This window comes from Hemitrygon akajei, chromosome 4, assembly GCF_048418815.1.
Source record: "Hemitrygon akajei chromosome 4, sHemAka1.3, whole genome shotgun sequence".
NCBI lineage: Eukaryota > Metazoa > Chordata > Chondrichthyes > Myliobatiformes > Dasyatidae > Hemitrygon > Hemitrygon akajei.
Genome location: NC_133127.1, coordinates 110,971,545 through 110,990,301, shown reverse-complemented (window position 1 = coordinate 110,990,301; position 18,757 = coordinate 110,971,545). Strand labels below are relative to the sequence as shown.

The 18,757-nt window shown below is 43.6% G+C and overlaps 1 protein-coding gene across 3 annotated transcripts in view; it reads left to right on the top strand.

Moving 5' to 3' along the window:
• The window catches only part of myo16 (myosin XVI), a 1,004,680-nt gene that overhangs the window by 601,437 nt on the left and 384,486 nt on the right, over positions 1–18,757 (top strand). For all 3 annotated transcript variants that reach the window (XM_073043171.1, XM_073043172.1, XM_073043173.1), the window contains one exon: positions 8,983–9,058. In XM_073043171.1, the coding sequence (XP_072899272.1) occupies positions 8,983–9,058 (76 nt within the window). The remainder of the gene's footprint in view (positions 1–8,982; positions 9,059–18,757) is intronic.

Here is an 18,757-nt window from a genome sequence, read left to right as displayed (position 1 = left end):
CATTATTGTTGGTTTGTCCACACACATTCGAGAAGGGCAAAGCTTCAATTCTTGTGGAGCCAAGTGCTCCTATTATGAGGAGGCTAGTGGGAGCCTGCAAGGAGAAAACTGGAGAGAGCTTTCTGAGAACATTGTCATTCATCCTGTGTTCCGAGCTGCTTTTGAGGAAGTATGTGGCTGCACTGGACTGGTTGATGAGCATAAGCAAGGGACTGTGTGGTTCACCCACCCAGTTGAAACCAGTCATGTTATGGTATGGGGAAATGAGTGACAGGAAACTCCAAATTTCCTGGAGTGTCTGATGCTGAAGCCCTCTTGGTGGATGCTCTGGATGACCGTGAAGAGGAATCACATTTAGCTGCTGGGGTACTGGTGAGGCTTAAACTGCAGAAGCCTTCGATTGCACAGGTGAACAGGATGACAGTGATTGTCAGGAACACTTTGGAGCGGGAGGTCACCCTCAGGCGGGGTGGGGGGCTGCCAGTGGCACACCTCTTTCTGGTGACGGAAATATCTAGTGTCCCTGTGAGACAAGCCGGGGAGAAACTCTGTGAAAAAGGGAAAGTTAACTACTGAGTCATTTAACTTTGGGAACTCCCTGGTACCTGGAGGTTGGACGAAGGGGATGAAGGCAGCATCTGCGGAAGCTGAAGGAGGCTGGGATCATCACTGAGTCCAGAAGCCCCTATATGTCTCCAATAGTAGTGACCAGGAAGAAGAATGAGAAGGTATGGATGTGTGTGGACTATTGGACTGTGAACAGGCGTACAGTCCCGAGAATCAAGGACACACTGGCTCGCCTGAGTGGTGCAAAGTGGTTCAGTGTGCTGGACTTGAGGAGTGGGTATTACCAGATTCGCATGAGTGAGGCTGACAAAGAGAAGATGGCATTCATGTGTCCACTGGGATTCTTCCAGTTCAAAAGGATGCCCCAGGGCATATCGGGAGCCCCTGAAACCTTCCAGTGTGTCCTGGAGAAGACAGTAGGGGATATGAACTTGCTTGAGGTATTGGTGTATCTGGATGATCTCATACTGTTTGGGTCCACCTTGGAGGAACATGAAGCTAAACTACTGAAGGTGCTGGACCGCCTGAAAGCTGAAGGGTTAAAACTTACCCTGTACAAGCGCCAGCTCTACAAGACATCTCTCAATTGTGTTGGGCACATAGTTTCACAGTATGGCGTTGCTACGGATTGATCTAAGATGCAGGCGGTGACCACATACCAAGGCCCCAGACTGTGAGTGCCCTGCGCTTGTTCCTTGGATTCTGTGGGTAAAATCAGAGTTTCATGAAGGACTACGCTAAAGTAAGTAACCCTTTAAATCAGCTTCTGTGTGGTTACACTCCCTTGAGGAAAAAAGGGAGGAGGGTGAAAGTAGAGGATGGTAAAGATAAACTTATTCCTTCAGAGCTTTTTGGAGCGAGATGGATGTGAAATGTGAAGATGCCTTTCAGTTGCTGGAGGGGCTGCTGACGAAAGCACCTGTGCTGGCTTTTGCAGATCCCTGATTGCCATCTGTACTGCATATGGATGCCAGCAGAGAGGGCTTAGGGGGTGTTGTGTATCAGGATCAGGGCACAGGGTTGAGACCTGTCGTGTTTGTCAGCCGGAGTCCATCACCCTCTTGCGCAAAACTACCCCACAAACAAATTGGAGCTCCTGGCATTGCAATGGGCTGTGGTGGATAAATTAAGTGACTATCTACATGGGGCCAAGTTTGAGGTGAGGACGGACATCAACCCATTAACTTATATCCTGACCTCAGCAAAATTGAATACCACAGGCTATCGGTGGTTGGTGGCATTGTCTACCTATGATTTCAGCCTGAAGTACTGGCTGGGGAGTTGGAACATTAATGCCGATGCATTGTCCCAACGTGCATATGAAGGGCTGGACAGGGAGAGAGAGTGGGAGAGCACTCCTGCCCCTGGAGTCAAACCATGTGCCAGTTTTCCATCATGGGGAAGGCAGAGAAAGGCGAGGGCAGAACTGAGTGGTAGATCATTTGGGAGCTTCTAATGGTGCCATTCCACAAGCGTACTGCAACTTGACTGCTCTGAAGATGAAGCAGTTGCCAGAATTGGGTCCTGAGGAAGTGGCAACCGCTCAGTGAGATGACCCATGCATTGATTCTGTTTGGTCAGTGGTGTGAAAGGGGACATGGCTCAAGCAGACAGGATGAAACACTCTGCAGTGTCTCTACTACTGAGAGAATGGCCCAGACTGGAGTTGAGCAACCAGATTTTATACCGGGTCATGTCACCTCCAAACAGGCCTCAACATTCCCAGCCGGTTCTGCTTGAGAAGTATTGGAGGATTATCTTGAAGTCACTGCATGATGATTCCGGTCATTTGGGGGTTGACAAGACCTATGGATTGTTCAGTGATCAGTTCTACTGGCCCCAAATGAAGCCGGAGGTCGAGGAGCATTGCAAGTCATGTATTCGATGTATGCGGAGGAGGACACTGCCTATGAGAGCCGCTTCATTAACCCACTTGCAGAGTACAGGGCCCCTTGACCTGGTGTGTATGGATTTCCTATCAATAGAGCCTGATGCCAGCAACATGGTGAATGTCTTGGTCATTATGGATCATTACACCAGATGCACACTAGCCTTCCCTACCAAGGATCAGAGGCCATCCACTGTAGCCAAAGTGCTATGGGAGAAGTATTTCATTTATTATGGCTGCCCCAGGGGTGGATACATAGTGATCAGGGACAGGATTTCGAGAGTAGGCTCATACATGAGTTATTGAGCATGCTCTGAGTCGAGAAGTCGAGGACTATGCTTTATCATCCGCAAGGTGATCCGAGAAGTTCAATCAGACCTTGCTAGACATGCTCAGAACCTTGTAAATCAGCAAGAAGAACAAGTGGAGTCAACATATTGGACATTGGGTCCACTGCTACAACAGTACATGAAATGAAGCTACCGGGTACTCGCCATATCATCTGATGTTTGGGCATGAGGCAAGCTTACCCATTGACCTTTATTTTGAGACTGACAAGAGTGGCTTATCACCAAAGACTTCTCTAAAGTATGTGTTGAATATGAGAAGGGAGCTGAAAAAGGCTTATGAATTAGTTGGGTTGTGGCTGCCAAGCAGAATCCAGGAAATTAGAGGAGGTATGATCAAAAGATGAGGTTCTCCCAACTCCTGCCGGGAGACTGAGTCCTCATGTGAAATTTGGGGTTATCTCGGAAGCATAAGTTGGCTGACCGCTGGGCAGCTCCACCCTATGTAGTGGAGAGTCAGATGTCATACGTACCAGTTTTCCGGGTGAAAACAGGATGGGAATGGAACCAGCTTCTGCCTCTGGGATAAGAGGTACGTGTTGAGCCAGAGCCTGACCTGGACCCTACACCTAGTAAGAGGACTCTGCGGCAAAGTGGATGAACTGAAGGACAAGCAGCAGGAAGGACTAGGCTGACCTCACCACTGAATGTAATACGGAATCAGTGGATGAGGAAATGGGGGCGTGGTTTATGCTGCCCTTCACAAACTCCCCAATAATTGATGAAGAGATTCTCACACTGAGTCAGGTGAAATGGGGGGAACTAGCAATGGACAGGCAGGTTTGTGGTTAGAAAATGACGGGAGGCTGAACTCGAAAGTAACTGGGCACGAGGGTAAGCTCAAGTGACGAGGGGACCCGAGTTGTCAGGGAGCATGAGTAATGGGCAGGCAGGGGCCTCCCCACGTAGACAGGGAGCATGAGTAATGGGCAGGCAGGGGCCTCCCCACGTAGACAGGGAGCATGAGTAATGGGCAGGCAGGGGCCTCCCCACGTAGACAGGGAGCATGAGTAATGGGCAGGCAGGGGCCTCCCCACGTAGACAGGGAGCATGAGTAATGGGCAGGCAGGGGCCTCCCCACGTAGACAGGGAGCATGAGTAATGGGCAGGCAGGGACCTCCCCACGTAGACAGGGAGCATGAGTAATGGGCAGGCAGGGGCCTCCCCACGTAGACAGGGAGCATGAGTAATGGGCAGGCAGGGGCCTCCCCACGTAGACAGGGAGCATGAGTAATGGGCAGGCAGGGGCCTCCCCACTTAGACAGGGAGCATGAGTAATGGGCAGGCAGGGGCCTCCCCACGTAGACAGGGAGCATGAGTAATGGGCAGGCAGGGACCTCCCCACGTAGACAGGGAGCATGAGTAATGGGCAGGCAGGGACCTCCCCACGTAGACAGGGAGCATGAGTAATGGGCAGGCAGGGGCCTCCCCACGTAGACAGGGAGCATGAGTAATGGGCAGGCAGGGGCCTCCCCACGTAGACAGGGAACATGAGTAATGGGCAGGCAGGGGCCTCCCCACGTAGACAGGGAGCATGAGTAATGGGCAGGCAGGGGCCTCCCCACGTAGACAGGGAGCATGAGTAATGGGCAGGCAGGGACCTCCCCACGTAGACAGGGAGCATGAGTAATGGGCAGGCAGGGGCCTCCCCACGTAGACAGGGAGCATGAGTAATGGGCAGGCAGGGACCTCCCCACGTAGACAGGGAGCATGAGTAATGGGCAGGCAGGGGCCTCCCCACGTAGACAGGGAACATGAGTAATGGGCAGGCAGGGACCTCCCCACGTAGACAGGGAACATGAGTAATGGGCAGGCAGGGACCTCCCCACGTAGACAGGGAGCATGAGTAATGGGCAGGCAGGGGCCTCCCCACGTAGACAGGGAGTGTCTGAAGCTGAAGAAGTAGATGATGGGGTAATGAGGTCCCAAAGAGTTAGGAGACCAATGACAGACTGGCCTAGGTCACACCTGGAAAATAGAGTCTGGCACCCATCTCCTTGGTGAGATAAGTCACTGCCACGGACACCTGGGTTGGACTTCGTGCTTTATATGAAGGGGTGACAAATTATCTCAACATCATGAGGACGTGACTAATTTTGATGGTGGGAGAGTGTAACACCCTGGGAAAGGTCTCACTGCTAACGTAATAGTCTTTCTGTAGAAGTAGTTTCACATGAAATTAGGAGGTGTTCTTGACAGCGAAGAAAGATTATGCAGATTACAGGGGACCTTGATCAGTTATGGAAGTGGGCCAAAGAGTGACAAATAGATTTCAATATGGACAAGTATGAGTTGGTGCATTTTAGAAAGACAGACCACAGTAGGACTTACTATATAACATGAATGGTGGGACTCAATGGAGTGCAATAGAACAGAGGGACCTTGATGTACAAGTACATACTCATTGAAAGCAGCATTACAGGTAGACAGAGTGGTTCAGCAGTCAGCGCACTGAGTATAGGAGGAACAATATAAGTTAGTGAGGGGAAAGATTTAAAATGAGATGTGTAGGGTAATTTTTTTCATGTAGAGGGCTGTCTGTATATGAAGTGAGCAACCAGAGAAAGTGGTGGAGGAAAGTTCAACAAGTACTATTTGAGAAAGAAACTCTTGGGTAGGTACATAGAAGGATGAGGCTTACAGGAAATTGAGACTAACTAGTGAACATAGACTCATTAGGCTGTAGAGCAGGTATCTGTTCTGTATTGCTCTCTGATTCTATGGACAATATGGAGCTGACTGAGTGGGATTACAACTGAGATACGGATCTGGGAGAAAACCTGTTCACTTATTCTTCTAATGTATTTGAGATTTATATAATAACAAATTGGTAGCATGTCTGCAGATCCTGTTGTAAACAGTGTCAGGAAGATTTTTGATGCCAAGGATCACTGCAGCCATGTCAACCATGAATTATTTGCCTGATTTGAGGTCTCAATTTTTATGTACCCTTTTTCTTATTTTGTCAAAAAGAAGGAACGCCACTGTTTACTCTTTTATTGTGCTTATCCCATTCAAGATTTCACATATTTTCTCCATAACTACAAAGCTAACGTCTTTCTCCTTTGTACTGGTTAAGTATTAATTTTGAAGCCTATCTACATTTTCTTCCACCAAAGTGTGTTACCTTTTCATTCCTTTACTTTTTACAATATTTTTGTTCAGAAGAAACAAAAAACAAGATTTACAGAGTGCAACACATAGATACATCACAACATAACTTGTGTACATTCATATATTGTGATAAAATTGGTCAAAATGTTATAGCATAACACATAAAGGTATACCACTCTGTAATCAAAAATTTAAAGATAGGTCATACATCATTAAAAAAATTTTATATAAAAAAAGTCAACCCCCTACCAACTACCAAAGAAAAAAGCTGATGGATGATAATGGATAAATTAGAAAAGAAAACATATTCGCTTAAGAAGAGAAGATAAAAATATACATAAAAGTCTGTGCACTGTTAAACTTTATAAATTGGAAAAGTAATTTCAGAAAGGTCCCCAGATGTCATAAAAAGATTGTTTTGAATTTAAGACTGAGCAGCGGATCTTTTCTAAATTTAAATAATACATAATATCACGTAGCCATTGAAGATGTGTAGGAGGGGTAGACTCCTTCCATTTAAGCAAGATTGCTCTCCTTACTAAAAGAGATGTAAAAACTAAAACCTGTAGGTTAGAAGTATTTAAAATTATATCTTCAGCTGCAATAATACCAAACAAGGCAGTAAGGGGATTTGGGTCAAATTGGACCCTAAAAAGTTGTGAGAAGGTATGGAATTTAAATCATAATGGATAATAAATGGATATCTGTAAAAATGTGTTTTTGGTTCCATTTAAATCAAAATGGAATTTAAATCATAACCCTTTTTAGTCCATGCTACTTCAGTAAGTATTTTTAATATTTATCAGTGTCCTCATCTCATCTTGCAATGAGCGTGGGCAATTTACTTTGCTTGTCTAATTTCTACCTATTTGCTTAGCCTTTCAAGCTGTCTTATTTATCGTCCAGTTGCAGTTTTAAGATTTACTTTCTTCCCTTCTGAATGGATGCTCTCCTTGCCAAACTCTCTTAAACCATTCCAGCAGGACTGGCAAATCTGCCTTCAGGGACACTGCTGCTGACCTCATTCTGGAGTTCTGGAGTAATTTATCTGATTCCACCTTTTCACTGACCAGAACCTGAAGCTTTCCCTTCTGCATCGTTCTCTATACTACCCTATTTCTGCTCTTGTAGTGGATGGCTTTGGAGTAATCTAGCAAATACTAGGTTTTGAGGCGTGCTTCTTAATGTCCTCCCTAACTCTTTAAAATCTGCCAGTTGGACTTTATTCCATTGTTTATGTTATTGGTATCAGTATGGAACATTAGTTTTATTGCTAACTTTCCTTTTCTACAATGTTCTGCAGCTGTTCAGTGGTATTCTTGACACTGGCACAAGAGAAATAACCTACCATCTTGAAATCAAACAAGAGAAAATCTGCAGATGCTGGAAATTCAAGCAACACACTCAAAATGCTGAAGGAACTCAGTAGGCCATAGACTGTTTACTCTTTTCCATCTATGGAAAAGAGTAAACAGTCGACATTTCTTTTTTCTCCAGTTCTGATTGAAGGGTCTCAGCCCAAAACATTGACTCTTTACTCTTTTCCTTAGATGCTGCCTGGCCTGCTGAGTTCCTCTAGCATTTTGTGTGTGATCCTGGAATTTGGTCGCTGATCTGAGAAATGCTTATTTCCTTTCCTTTGATTATTGTTCTTTTGAATTTTCTCTTCCTTTCTTGCACACTTGGTAAGCCACTCATGGGTTATGGTCTAGATCTTGGCCTAGAAACCTTGTCCCACATCAAGGTTCAGAACTGAGTGCTGGTAAAGGAGCAAGATCCCTGGAGAACCATTTTATTTTCATGGTCTTTTAATTAATTTGGCTGCCATCCAGTCACTCTCTGCTTGCACTCTCTTGAGCTCTCCATGGAAGTTAGCTTACTGCATGGACCATAATGGCATAATCTTTGTTCAAGCTGCAAATTCTGAAACTCAACCTGCTAGAGCTAGAGACAAATCCTTCACCTGTGGATGCGACATGTGGTGCCCTAGAAAGCTAACTTAAGCTTAAACAAGCAACAGACTTAGAGTACTCTTAATAAATTACCACCCACCTTCTGTGTCATTTCTTCTGCCATTTCACCCTATCACCCCTGATTATTTGTTAAAACATACCATATCATATTTTGATCTAGTTTGTAAGTGAGGATTTCAAGGTGCAAACCGAAGACATTGGATAGTATTAACTCCTCTTGCCCCCACCATCCCACATTCCTGTCAATGTCATTAGGTACCTACCACATCTCTGATCATCATGTCCCTGGTGAATCATCAAATCCAGTCATTTCTCCCTATTTCTACATAATTTCCAACCCCTAATAGACTTCCAACTGTGAATTCTTGTCTTCCTTCCTCTAGTATATTCCACCCTCAGTATCTTCTTTTCTGTTGTTTCTTCCTATTTTAATACCCACTCACCTCCTCCGATTGCTTCAGATTTGACCTTTCCTGCCATTCCTTATCCTGTCTCAACTATCCCATTCATCTCTATCTGCTAATGACTGATACTCGATGTCCCTTCTCTCAATGTCCTTCACCTCAAGTGATGTTGTCCCTCAATGCCTCCAATTCCCGCTATCCATGAATGTCCGTGTTACTCGACCACCATTGTATCATTGTACTCCCTTACTGCCTCCCCAATGCTTCCCTGACCACACATAGCCTCTTTGTTTGAGCTAGTGGAGGGTAGGCTTTTGTGCACATTTTCACCTACAAAGTCTTCTTTACTCCACATGAAGCCATGGTGCATTATGAAGAGGCCTTGCACTGCTGACTTAAAGATTTGGTGTTTTTGATAGCAGCTTTATCATATTGGAACAAAATACAGTACTCTGGAAACAGAAAATGCCACTTAAATGGAAAGGTAATCACGAATAAATAAATAAGTCCACCTTGTCTTCATTTATAATGATTTCAATCATGTTTGCATTTACTACTGCCGGAGGGAATTGTCTTGTTATTGTTTATTGAACAACAAAATGTTGAAAATAATTGCAAATATCAGCCTTGAAAGCCCCTTTGTAATGAAAAACTGATGAAACTGTTTTCAATCGTCTGTCTCACAACAGGTGACATATGATTTAACAGGAGCAGCTGAAAAGAACAAAGCTTCACTTTCACAAAACCTCCTTTATGTTATGAAAGGTGCGTGTTTATGTTTTTCTATAAACCAAAAGCACATTAAATACATTAAAACTATGGATTCTTAAATACTATTAATAAATGATTTGATCTAGATTTTCATTGCATATTGCAATTGTTTTCAGTCTCAGGATTGAAATGAGTCTTGTGTTTGTTATGCAGTTTGCATTCTCTGAAGACTATGCTTTTGAAATGGTGTTAAATGCTTTCAATAAATGCTTTCACTACTCCCTGAAAGCTTTGTACACGAGACTTGTCTGCATTCAAAGCATGAACAAAATGAAAAGCAGCATTTTTATGAATATTAGAAATAACAAGCACAATGCAATGTTGTCTGGATTAATGTCTACTGTGTATAAATGTCTTGCTTCTAAAGCAGGCTGAATAAATTGTTTCACTCATGCCTTCTTAGAAAAAGATGATTGCAGAAATAATGGCTCCAAAGTTTTTAAAAATTATTTTGGATATACTGGTGGTAAGGCCCTAATAAAGACACACCTTAAAATTATTAAGGAGCTAGTGATAATTCTTAATTTTATATTGCTGTTGTGAGTTCATAGAGACAGAGAAAGTACATTGTCTATGGCGTAACCAACTGGTAGATGGAGGCAGTGACTGTCCAATCATGGATACTCATAGCTTTGTTATAATTGGTCCCAAGACTTAGATTGTTCTCCGCCTGTCATCGGTCTCAAAATACTCCTCACTTATTATAGAGGATGGGTGGTGAACTACTTCACTCATCACTTATGGCATTTGGGGGATGCAAAACACATGAAGAGTGTTGATCATGAGCTAGAGACATCACTTAGCAGTATGATGGAGGTGATAGTTGTACCAGATAAACAATTTTTAAGATTTTTGTTTCTTGGTACTGCTAAATCACAGCACCTGCTGAGAAAATAAAACAGTACAAGCCAAATAATCATGCAATTAATCGTGATTAATTTATCATGATGCATGGACGTGATGGCTCTGTCTCCGTCCTGCTCCACTTGGAACATCTAGCGATCTGGTGTTGTCCGTTTAATCTGCCGAGGAAATTTTCTGACATCAGCCAGGTTGCAGTATACATTCCACCCATGGCCAGTGTCAGGCTGACAGTAGATGAGCTGAGCACCGTGATCAGGAGTCACGAGATAGTGCACCCTAATGTCTTCCTGATAGCTATCGGGCTTCTGAAATGGAGTGGATAACTTCACACCTCAAAGCTGAACTGATTTCACAACCCACAGACTCACTTACATGGACTCTACAGCTCAAGTTTTTAGTATTACTAATATATATATATATATTGTATATACATATACACTCGGTGGACACATTATTAAGTACACCTATACATTTGCTCCTTAATACAAATATCTAATTTGCAAATCATGGGGGAACAACTCAATGCATAAATCATATAGACATGGTCAAGAGGTTCAGTTGTTGTTCAGACCAAATGCCACAATGGGGAAAAATGTGGTCTAAGTGACTTTGCCCCTAAAATGATAGTTGCTGCCTGATGGGATGGTTTGCGTATCTCAGTATCTGCTGATATCCTTGGATTTTCATGCACAACAGTCTCTAGAGTTACAGAGAATGGTGTGAAAGGCAAAAATATTCAGTGAGTGGCAGTTCTGTGGGCAAAAATGCCTTGTTAATGAGAAAGGTCTGAGGAGTAGGCCAGACTGTTTTAAGCTAACAGGAAGGAAACAGTAACTCAAATAACCACACGTTACAACAGTGGTGTACAGGAGAGTATCTCTGAATGCAAAACATGTCAGACTTTGTAGAAGGTGGGCTACGGAAACAGAAAACTACACCAGGTTCCACTCCTGAACCTAATAAAGTGGTCATAAAGTGTATAAAATCTCTGAGTATTAATAAATATGGATAATTATATGCATTGGATGACTTGAAAGTACTTTCTTTTCATGTTGTTAAATATAACATAGAACCATAGAACACTACAGCGCAGTACAGGCCCTTCAGCCCTCCATGTTGTGCTGACCCATATAACTCTTTAAAAAAGTACTGAACCAACACTACCCCATAACCCTCCATTTTTCTTTCATCCATGTGCCTGTCCAAGAGGCTATTAAACACCCCTAATATTTTAGCCTCCACCACCATCCCTGGCAAGTCATTCCAGGCACTCACAACCCTCTGTGTAAAAAACTTACCCCTGATGTCTCCCCTAAACTTCCCTCCCTTAATTTTGTACATATGCCCCTTGGTGTTTGCTTTTGGTGCCCTGGGAAACAGGTACTAACTATCCATTCTATCTATGCCTCTCATAATCTTGTAGACCTCTATCAAGTCACCTCTCATTCTTCTACGCTCCAAAGAGAAAAGTCCCAGCTCTTCTAACCTTGCTTCATATGACTTGTTCTCAAAACCAGGCAATATCCTGGTAAATCTCCTCTGCACCCTCTCCATTGCTTCCACATCCTTCCTATAATGTGGTGACCAGAATTGAATACAATACTCTAAGTGCGGTCTCACTAGAGATTTGTAAAGTTGCAACATGACCTCTCTACTCTTGAATTCAATCCACCTGTTAATGAAGCCTAGCATCCCATAGGCCTTCTTAACTACCCTATCAACCTGTGCAGCAACCTTGAGGGATGTATGGATTTGAACCTCAAGGTCCCTTTGTTCATCCACATTCTTAAGTAACTGACCATTAATCCTGTACTCAGTCTTCTGGTTTGTCCTTCCAAAATGCATCACCTCACACTTGTCCGGATTGAACTCCAACTGCCATTTTTCTGCCCAACTCTGCAGCCTGTCCATATCCTCTTGCAACCTTCGACCACCTATAGCTCCATCCACAACTCCTCCAATCTTTGTGTCATCCGCAAACTTACTCACCCATCCTTCCACCTCTACATCCAGGTCATTTATAAAAATCACAAATAGCAGGGGTCCCAGGACAGATCCCTGCGGCACTCCACTAGTTACTGAACTCCAGGCAGAATACTTTCCTTCCACAACTACCCTCTGCTTTCTTCCTTTAAGTCAATTTTTTATCCAAACAGCCAAGGTTCCACTGATCCCATGCCTCATGACTTTCTGGATGAGTCCCTCATGAGGGACCTTGTCAAATGCTTTGCTAAAGTCCATGTAGACCACATCCACTGCCCTACCCTCATCAATTTCTCTTGTTACCTTTTCAAAAAACTCTATCAGGCTTGTGAGGCACGATGTTCCCTTCATAAAGCCATGTTGACTATCCATGAGTAGACTGTACTTCTCCAAATGCTCGTAGATCCTATCCTTAAGAATCCTTTCCAGTAGTTTGCATACCATTGACACAAGACTTACAGGTGTATAGTTCCCAGGTTTCTCCCTATTACTTTTTTTAAACATTTGCCGTTCTCCAGTCCTCCGGCACTTCCCCTGCAGCAAAAGGGGATTCAAAGATCATGGCTAATGCTCCTGCGATGTCTTCTCTCAATTCCCACAACAACCTGGGGTGTATCATATCCGGCCCTGGGGATTTATCAATCTTAATGTTTTTAAGAAGATCCAGCACGTCTTCTTCCCTAATCTCCACATTGTCCAGCACACAGGCCCGCTCTACTTTGACCTCATCCTGATCAAGATACTTTTCACTTGTGAATACTGATGCAAAGTATTCATTTAGGACCTCCCCAACGTCCTCCGCCTCCAGGCACATTTTGCCCTCTTTATCCTTTAGCAGTACCACCTTCATTCTCGTCATCCTCCTATTCTTCACATATGCATAGAACGCCTTGGGGTTCTCCTTAATCCTACATGCCAAGACCTTCTCATGCCCCCTTCAAGCTCTCCTAAGTTCCTATATGCCAAGGCCTTCTCATGTCCCCTTCAAACTCTCCTAAGTATCTCAAAAATATCTAAAAAATCTTCACATCTTTCCTAAATAACAGTTAATCAGACATTCAAATTGACTTCTCCCACTATACGAAGATGTAAGGATTGTCTACAGACAGACCTATTTTATGAATATAGTTATTTAAACATACTTTGCTCAAAGATCTATGTGTAGTTGATAAACTTACATGTACTATGAATTGTATTCTTCCTTCAAAATTCATTCCATTAAAGAAAATTTCAGTGAATTTTGGAGACATAATAACATTTGCTAACACTATTCTGACAAGTTTAGAGCAACTAAATGAGAACTGTAAAGCTGCGGTGCCTTGATTCAAGCTGCTTCTCTCTCTTTTACTGAATTATTAGAATCACAAAATAGCAAATAGACAACCATGCTTGCATCAATGTTTATCTCCACACAAGCCAAATCTAAACTATGATGCTACCCCTCTATTCAATATCCTTTTTACCAATGTGGCAAACTATGACATATACAGAAAGAAGAGAAAGCCAGAGGCAGCCCTGTACTTTATCTGGTAACTTTCTACTGTGTATGCTCTCAGGATAAGGTTTTCCATTCTAGACCAACTTTCAAACAATGTATATATAACCATATAAAAATTACTGCAGGGAAACAGGCCATCTCAGCCCTTCTAGTCCGTGCCGAATGCTTACTCTCACCTAGTCCCACTGGCCCGCACTCAGCCCATAACCCTCCATTCCTTTCCTGTCCATATACCTATCCAATTTTACTTTAAATGACAATACCAAACCTGCCTCTACAACTTCTACTGGAAGCTCGTTCCACACAGCTACCACTGCCTGAGTAAAGAAATTCCCCCTCGTGTTACCCTTAAACTTTTGCCCCTAATTCTCAACTCATGTCCTCTTGTTTGAATCTCCCCTACTCTCAATGGAAAAAGCCTATCCATGTCAACTCTATCTATCTCCCTCATAATTTTAAATACCTCCATCAAGTCCCCCCTCAACCTTCCACGCTCCAAAGAATAAAGACTTAACTTGTTCAACCTTTCCCTGTAACTTAGGTGCTGAAACCCAGGTAACATTCTAGTAAATCTTCTCTGTACTCTCGCTATTTTGTTTGCATCTTTCCTATAATTCGGTGACCAGAAATGTATACAATACTCCAAATTCGGCCTAACCAATGCCTTGTACAATTTTAACATTACATCCCAACTCCTAAACTCAATGCTCTGATTTATAAAGGCCAACATACCAAAAACTTTCTTCACTACCCTATCCACATGAGATTCCACCTTCAGGTAACAATGCGCCATTATTCCTAGATCACTCTGTTCTACTGCATTCTTCAATGCCCTACCATTTACCATGTATGTCCTATTTGGATTATTCCTACCAAAATGTAGCACCTCACACTTATCAGCATTAAACTCCATCTGCCATCTGCCCACTCTTCTAACTGGCCTAAATCTCTCTGCAAGCTTTGAAAACCTATTTCATTATCCACAACGCCACCTACCTTAGTATCATCTGCATACTTACTAATCCAATTTACCACCCCTTCATCCAGATCATTAATGTATATGACAAACAACATTGGACCAAGTACAGATCCCTGAGGTACACCACAAGTCACTGGCCTCCAACCTGACAAACAGTTATCCACCACTACTCTCTGGCTTCTCCCATCCAGCCACTGTTGAATCCATTTCACTACTTCGATATTAATACCTAACGATTGAACCTTCCTAACCAACTTTCCGTGTGGAACCTTGTCAAAAGTCTTACTAAAGTCCATATAGACAACATCCACTGCTTTACCCTCGTCAACTTTGCTCGTAATCTCTTCAAAAAATTCTATAAGATTTGTCAAACATGACCTTCCATGCACAAATCCATGCTGACTGTTCCTAATCAGACCCTGTCTATCCAGATAATTATATATACCATCTCTAAGAATACTTTCCATTAATTTACCCACCACTGACATCAAACTGGCAGGCCTATAATTGCTAGGTTTACTCTTAGAACCCTTTTTAAACAATGAAACCACATGAGCAATACACCAATCCTCTGGCACCATCCCCGTTTCTAATGACATTTGAAATATTTCTGTCAGAGCCCCTGCTATTTCTACACTAAATTCCCTAAAGTTCTTAGGGAATATCCTGTCAGGACCTGGAGATTTATCCACTTTTATATTCCTTAAAAGCACCAGTACTTCCTCCTCTTTAATCGTCATAGTTTCCATAACTTCCCTACTGGTTTCCCTTACCTTACACAATTCAATATCCTTCTCTATAGTGAATATCGAAAAAAAGAAATTGTTCAAAATCTCCCCTATCTCTTTCGGCTCCACACATAGCTGTCCACTCTGATTCTCTAAGGGACCAATTTTATCCCTCACTATCCTTTTGCTATTAACATAACTATAGAAACCCTTTGGATTTATTTTCACCTTACTTGCCAAAGCAACCTCGTATCTTCTTTTAGCTTTTCTTATTTTTTCTTAAGATTCTTCTTACATTCTTTATATTCCTCGAGCACCTCATTTACTCCATGCTGCCTATATTTATTGTAGATGTCTCTCTTTTTCCTAACCAAGTTTCCAATATCCCTTGAAAATCATGGCGCTCTCAAACTTTTAACCTTTCCTTTCAACCTAACAGGAACATAAAGATTCTGGACCCTCAAAATTTCACCTTTATATGACCTCCATTTCTCTATTACATCCTTCCCATAAAACAAATTTTCCCAATCCACTCCTTCTAAATCCTTTCGCATCGCCTCAAAGTTAGCCTTTCTCCAATCAAAAATCTCAACCCGGAGTGTCAGTCCTATCCTTCTCCATAATTATATTGAAATTAATGGTATTGTGATCACTGGACCCCAAAGTGCTCCCCAACACATACCTCCGTCACCTGACCTATTTCATTCCCTAACAGAAGATCCAACATTGCCCCTTCTCTAGTTTGGTACCTCTATGTATTGCTGCAAAAAAACTATCCTGCACACATTTTACAAACTCCAAGCCATCCATCCCTTTTACAGTATGGGCTTCCCAGTCTATGTGTGGAAAATTTAAATCTCCCACAATCACAACCATGTGCTTACTACAAATATCTGCTATCTCCTTGCAAATTTGCTCCTCCAATTCTCACTGCCCATTAGGTGGTCTGTAATACACCCCTATAAGTGTTACTACACCGTTCCCATTCCTCAATCCACCCAAATAGACTCCCTAGACAAGCCCTCTAATCTATCCTGTCAGAGGCACTGCTGTAATATTTTCTCTGACAAGCTACACAACACCTCCCCCTCTTGTCCCTCTGATTCTATCACACCCGAAGCAACAAAATCCAGGAATATTTAGTTGCCAATCACACCCCTCCTGCAACCATGTTTTACTAATAGCTACAACATCATATTCCAGGTATAAATCCATGCTCTAAGCTCATCCACCTTTCTTTCAATGCTCCTAGAATTAAAATAAATGCATTTAAGAAATTCTCACCTCTTCCTCTCTGTTTATCTCTAACAGTACAAAGAACTTTACTGTCTTCTTTTCTTCCTTCTCCCATACATCTTTTCCTACACTCTGATTCCCCTCCCCACTCATATCTCGTTGAAAATCCACTGGAGCCTCTCTAGCAAACCTACCTGCAAGAATATTTGTCCCCCTCCAGTTCAGATGTAAAACGTCCCGCCGGAACAAGTCCCACCTTCCCTGGAAAACTGCCCAATTATCTATAAATCTGAAGCTCTCCCTCCTGCACCATGTCTTCAGCCGCGTGTTGATCTGCACTATCTTACTATTTCTAAACCCACCTGCACGTGGCACTGGTAGCAATCCTGAGATTGCTATCCTGGAGGTCCCGTCCTTTAACTTGGCACCTAGCTCCCTAAACTCACCTTTCAGGACCTCCTCACTCTTCCTACCCATGTCATTGGTCCCTACATGGAGCACGATATCTGGGCTGCTCACCCTCCCTCTTGAGAATACTGAGAACTCAATCGAGATAACACGGACCCTGGCACCAGGGAGGCAACAGACCATCCGGGATTCTCAATCTCTTCCACAGAAACCTCCCTATCTGTCCCTCTACCTGTAGAATCCCCTATCACTACTGCTCTCCTCTTTTCCCTCCTTCCCTTCTGAGCTGAGGGTCCAGTCTCAGTGCCAGAGATGCAACCACTGCAACTTGTCCCTGGTAGGTCGTCTCCACCAACAGTATCCAAAACGGTATACTTATTGTTGGTGGGAACAGCCACTGGGTGCTCAGCTCTTCCTGTCTATTCCCCTTCCCTCTCCTGACAGTCACCCAACTACCTGTCTCCTGACTCCTGACTATCTCCCTGAAACTCTTGTCTATTTCTGCCTCTGCCTCCCGAATGATTCGAAGTTCATCCAGCTCCAGCTCCAGTTCCCTCACACGGTTTGTCAGAGTTGCAGCTGGATGCACCTTTTGCAGGTGTAGTCATCAGGGACAGCTGTGCTCACCCTGACTTCCCACATACTGCAAACGGAGCACTCAACTGTCCTAACTGCTGCCTCCATTACCTACTCCTAAGCTAATTAGATTAATTAAAGGAGCTTACCCGGCCTTACCTCACCTGGAGGGAAGCTCGTACTCAGCCTCTGCTCACTTTTTAAATTCCCCCCGCTGATCTCACAGGCCAACTGTCACGCGCTTGCGCAGTCATGCCCCGTTCAACCTTGCCTCTGCCTGTTCTCGCCGAAGCCTGATTGAGCCAAAGCCGATCCATTCTGCCTCAGTCCACTCTGACAATGGCCGCTACGATGATGGCCGCTGTATATGGCGGTCTTTCTTTTAAACCTTTGGCGCACTACATCACGCGCCTGCGCAGTCTAGCCTCTTTGCCCCGACCAGTTTAAAAAAACAGCTTCTCTCTGAGCTTCTTTTACCTCTTCCCTCTCCGCCTCTTGTAGTTTCTCTTCCATCACCATCAATGTTGCCTTCACTCAAATCTTGTCCATTTCCATCAATCTGTCCTCAGCCCATCTCCCTCCACCGTCATAATGGAGTTTCCTCTTGTCCTTACCTACTACCCCATAAACTCTATACCCAGCACATCGTTCTCTGCAACTTTCACCAACTCATACAGGATCCTACTAACAAGCACACCTTCTCCTACCCCACTCCCCCTCTCTGCTTTCTATAGGGATCACACTCAATGTGACTCCCTTGTCAATCATCCCTCCCCATTGATCTGCTTCATGTCACCTATCCCAGCAAGAGTGACAAATACTACACCTGCCCATATACCTCCTCCACCACCACCATTCATGGCCCCAAACTCTCCTTCTAGGTAAGATGATGCTTCATGTGCAAACCCACTAGGATCATGTACTGTATCAATTGGTCCTGGTGCAGCCTCTTCTACATTAGTGAGACCAAATGCACCAATGGGAACCACTTGGTTGAACACCTTTGAACTGTCCTCCACAAAAGACAGGATTTTCAGGAAGCTACCCATTTCAGTTCGACCATCCATTCCCATTCTGATAAATCTGTCCACGACCTCCCCTACTTTCAAATGAGGCCACTCTCAGGATAGATGACCACTTCATATCCGTTCTGAGATACCACAATCAGATAGCAAAAACATCTGTATCTCCAACTTCTAGTAATTACTCACCCTCCCCTTTCTCCCTTTTCCCATTCCCTATTCTGGTTACCTTCCCATCCCTTCTCTTCTCGCCTGCCCATCACCCTTTCTCTGGTTCTTCTCCTCCTTCCCTTCTTTCATGATCAACTATCCTTTCCCTTTAGACTCCATCTTCATCAGACATTTACCTCTTCTGCCTATCACCTCCCAGCTTTTTTATGTCATCAAACCTTCCCCACC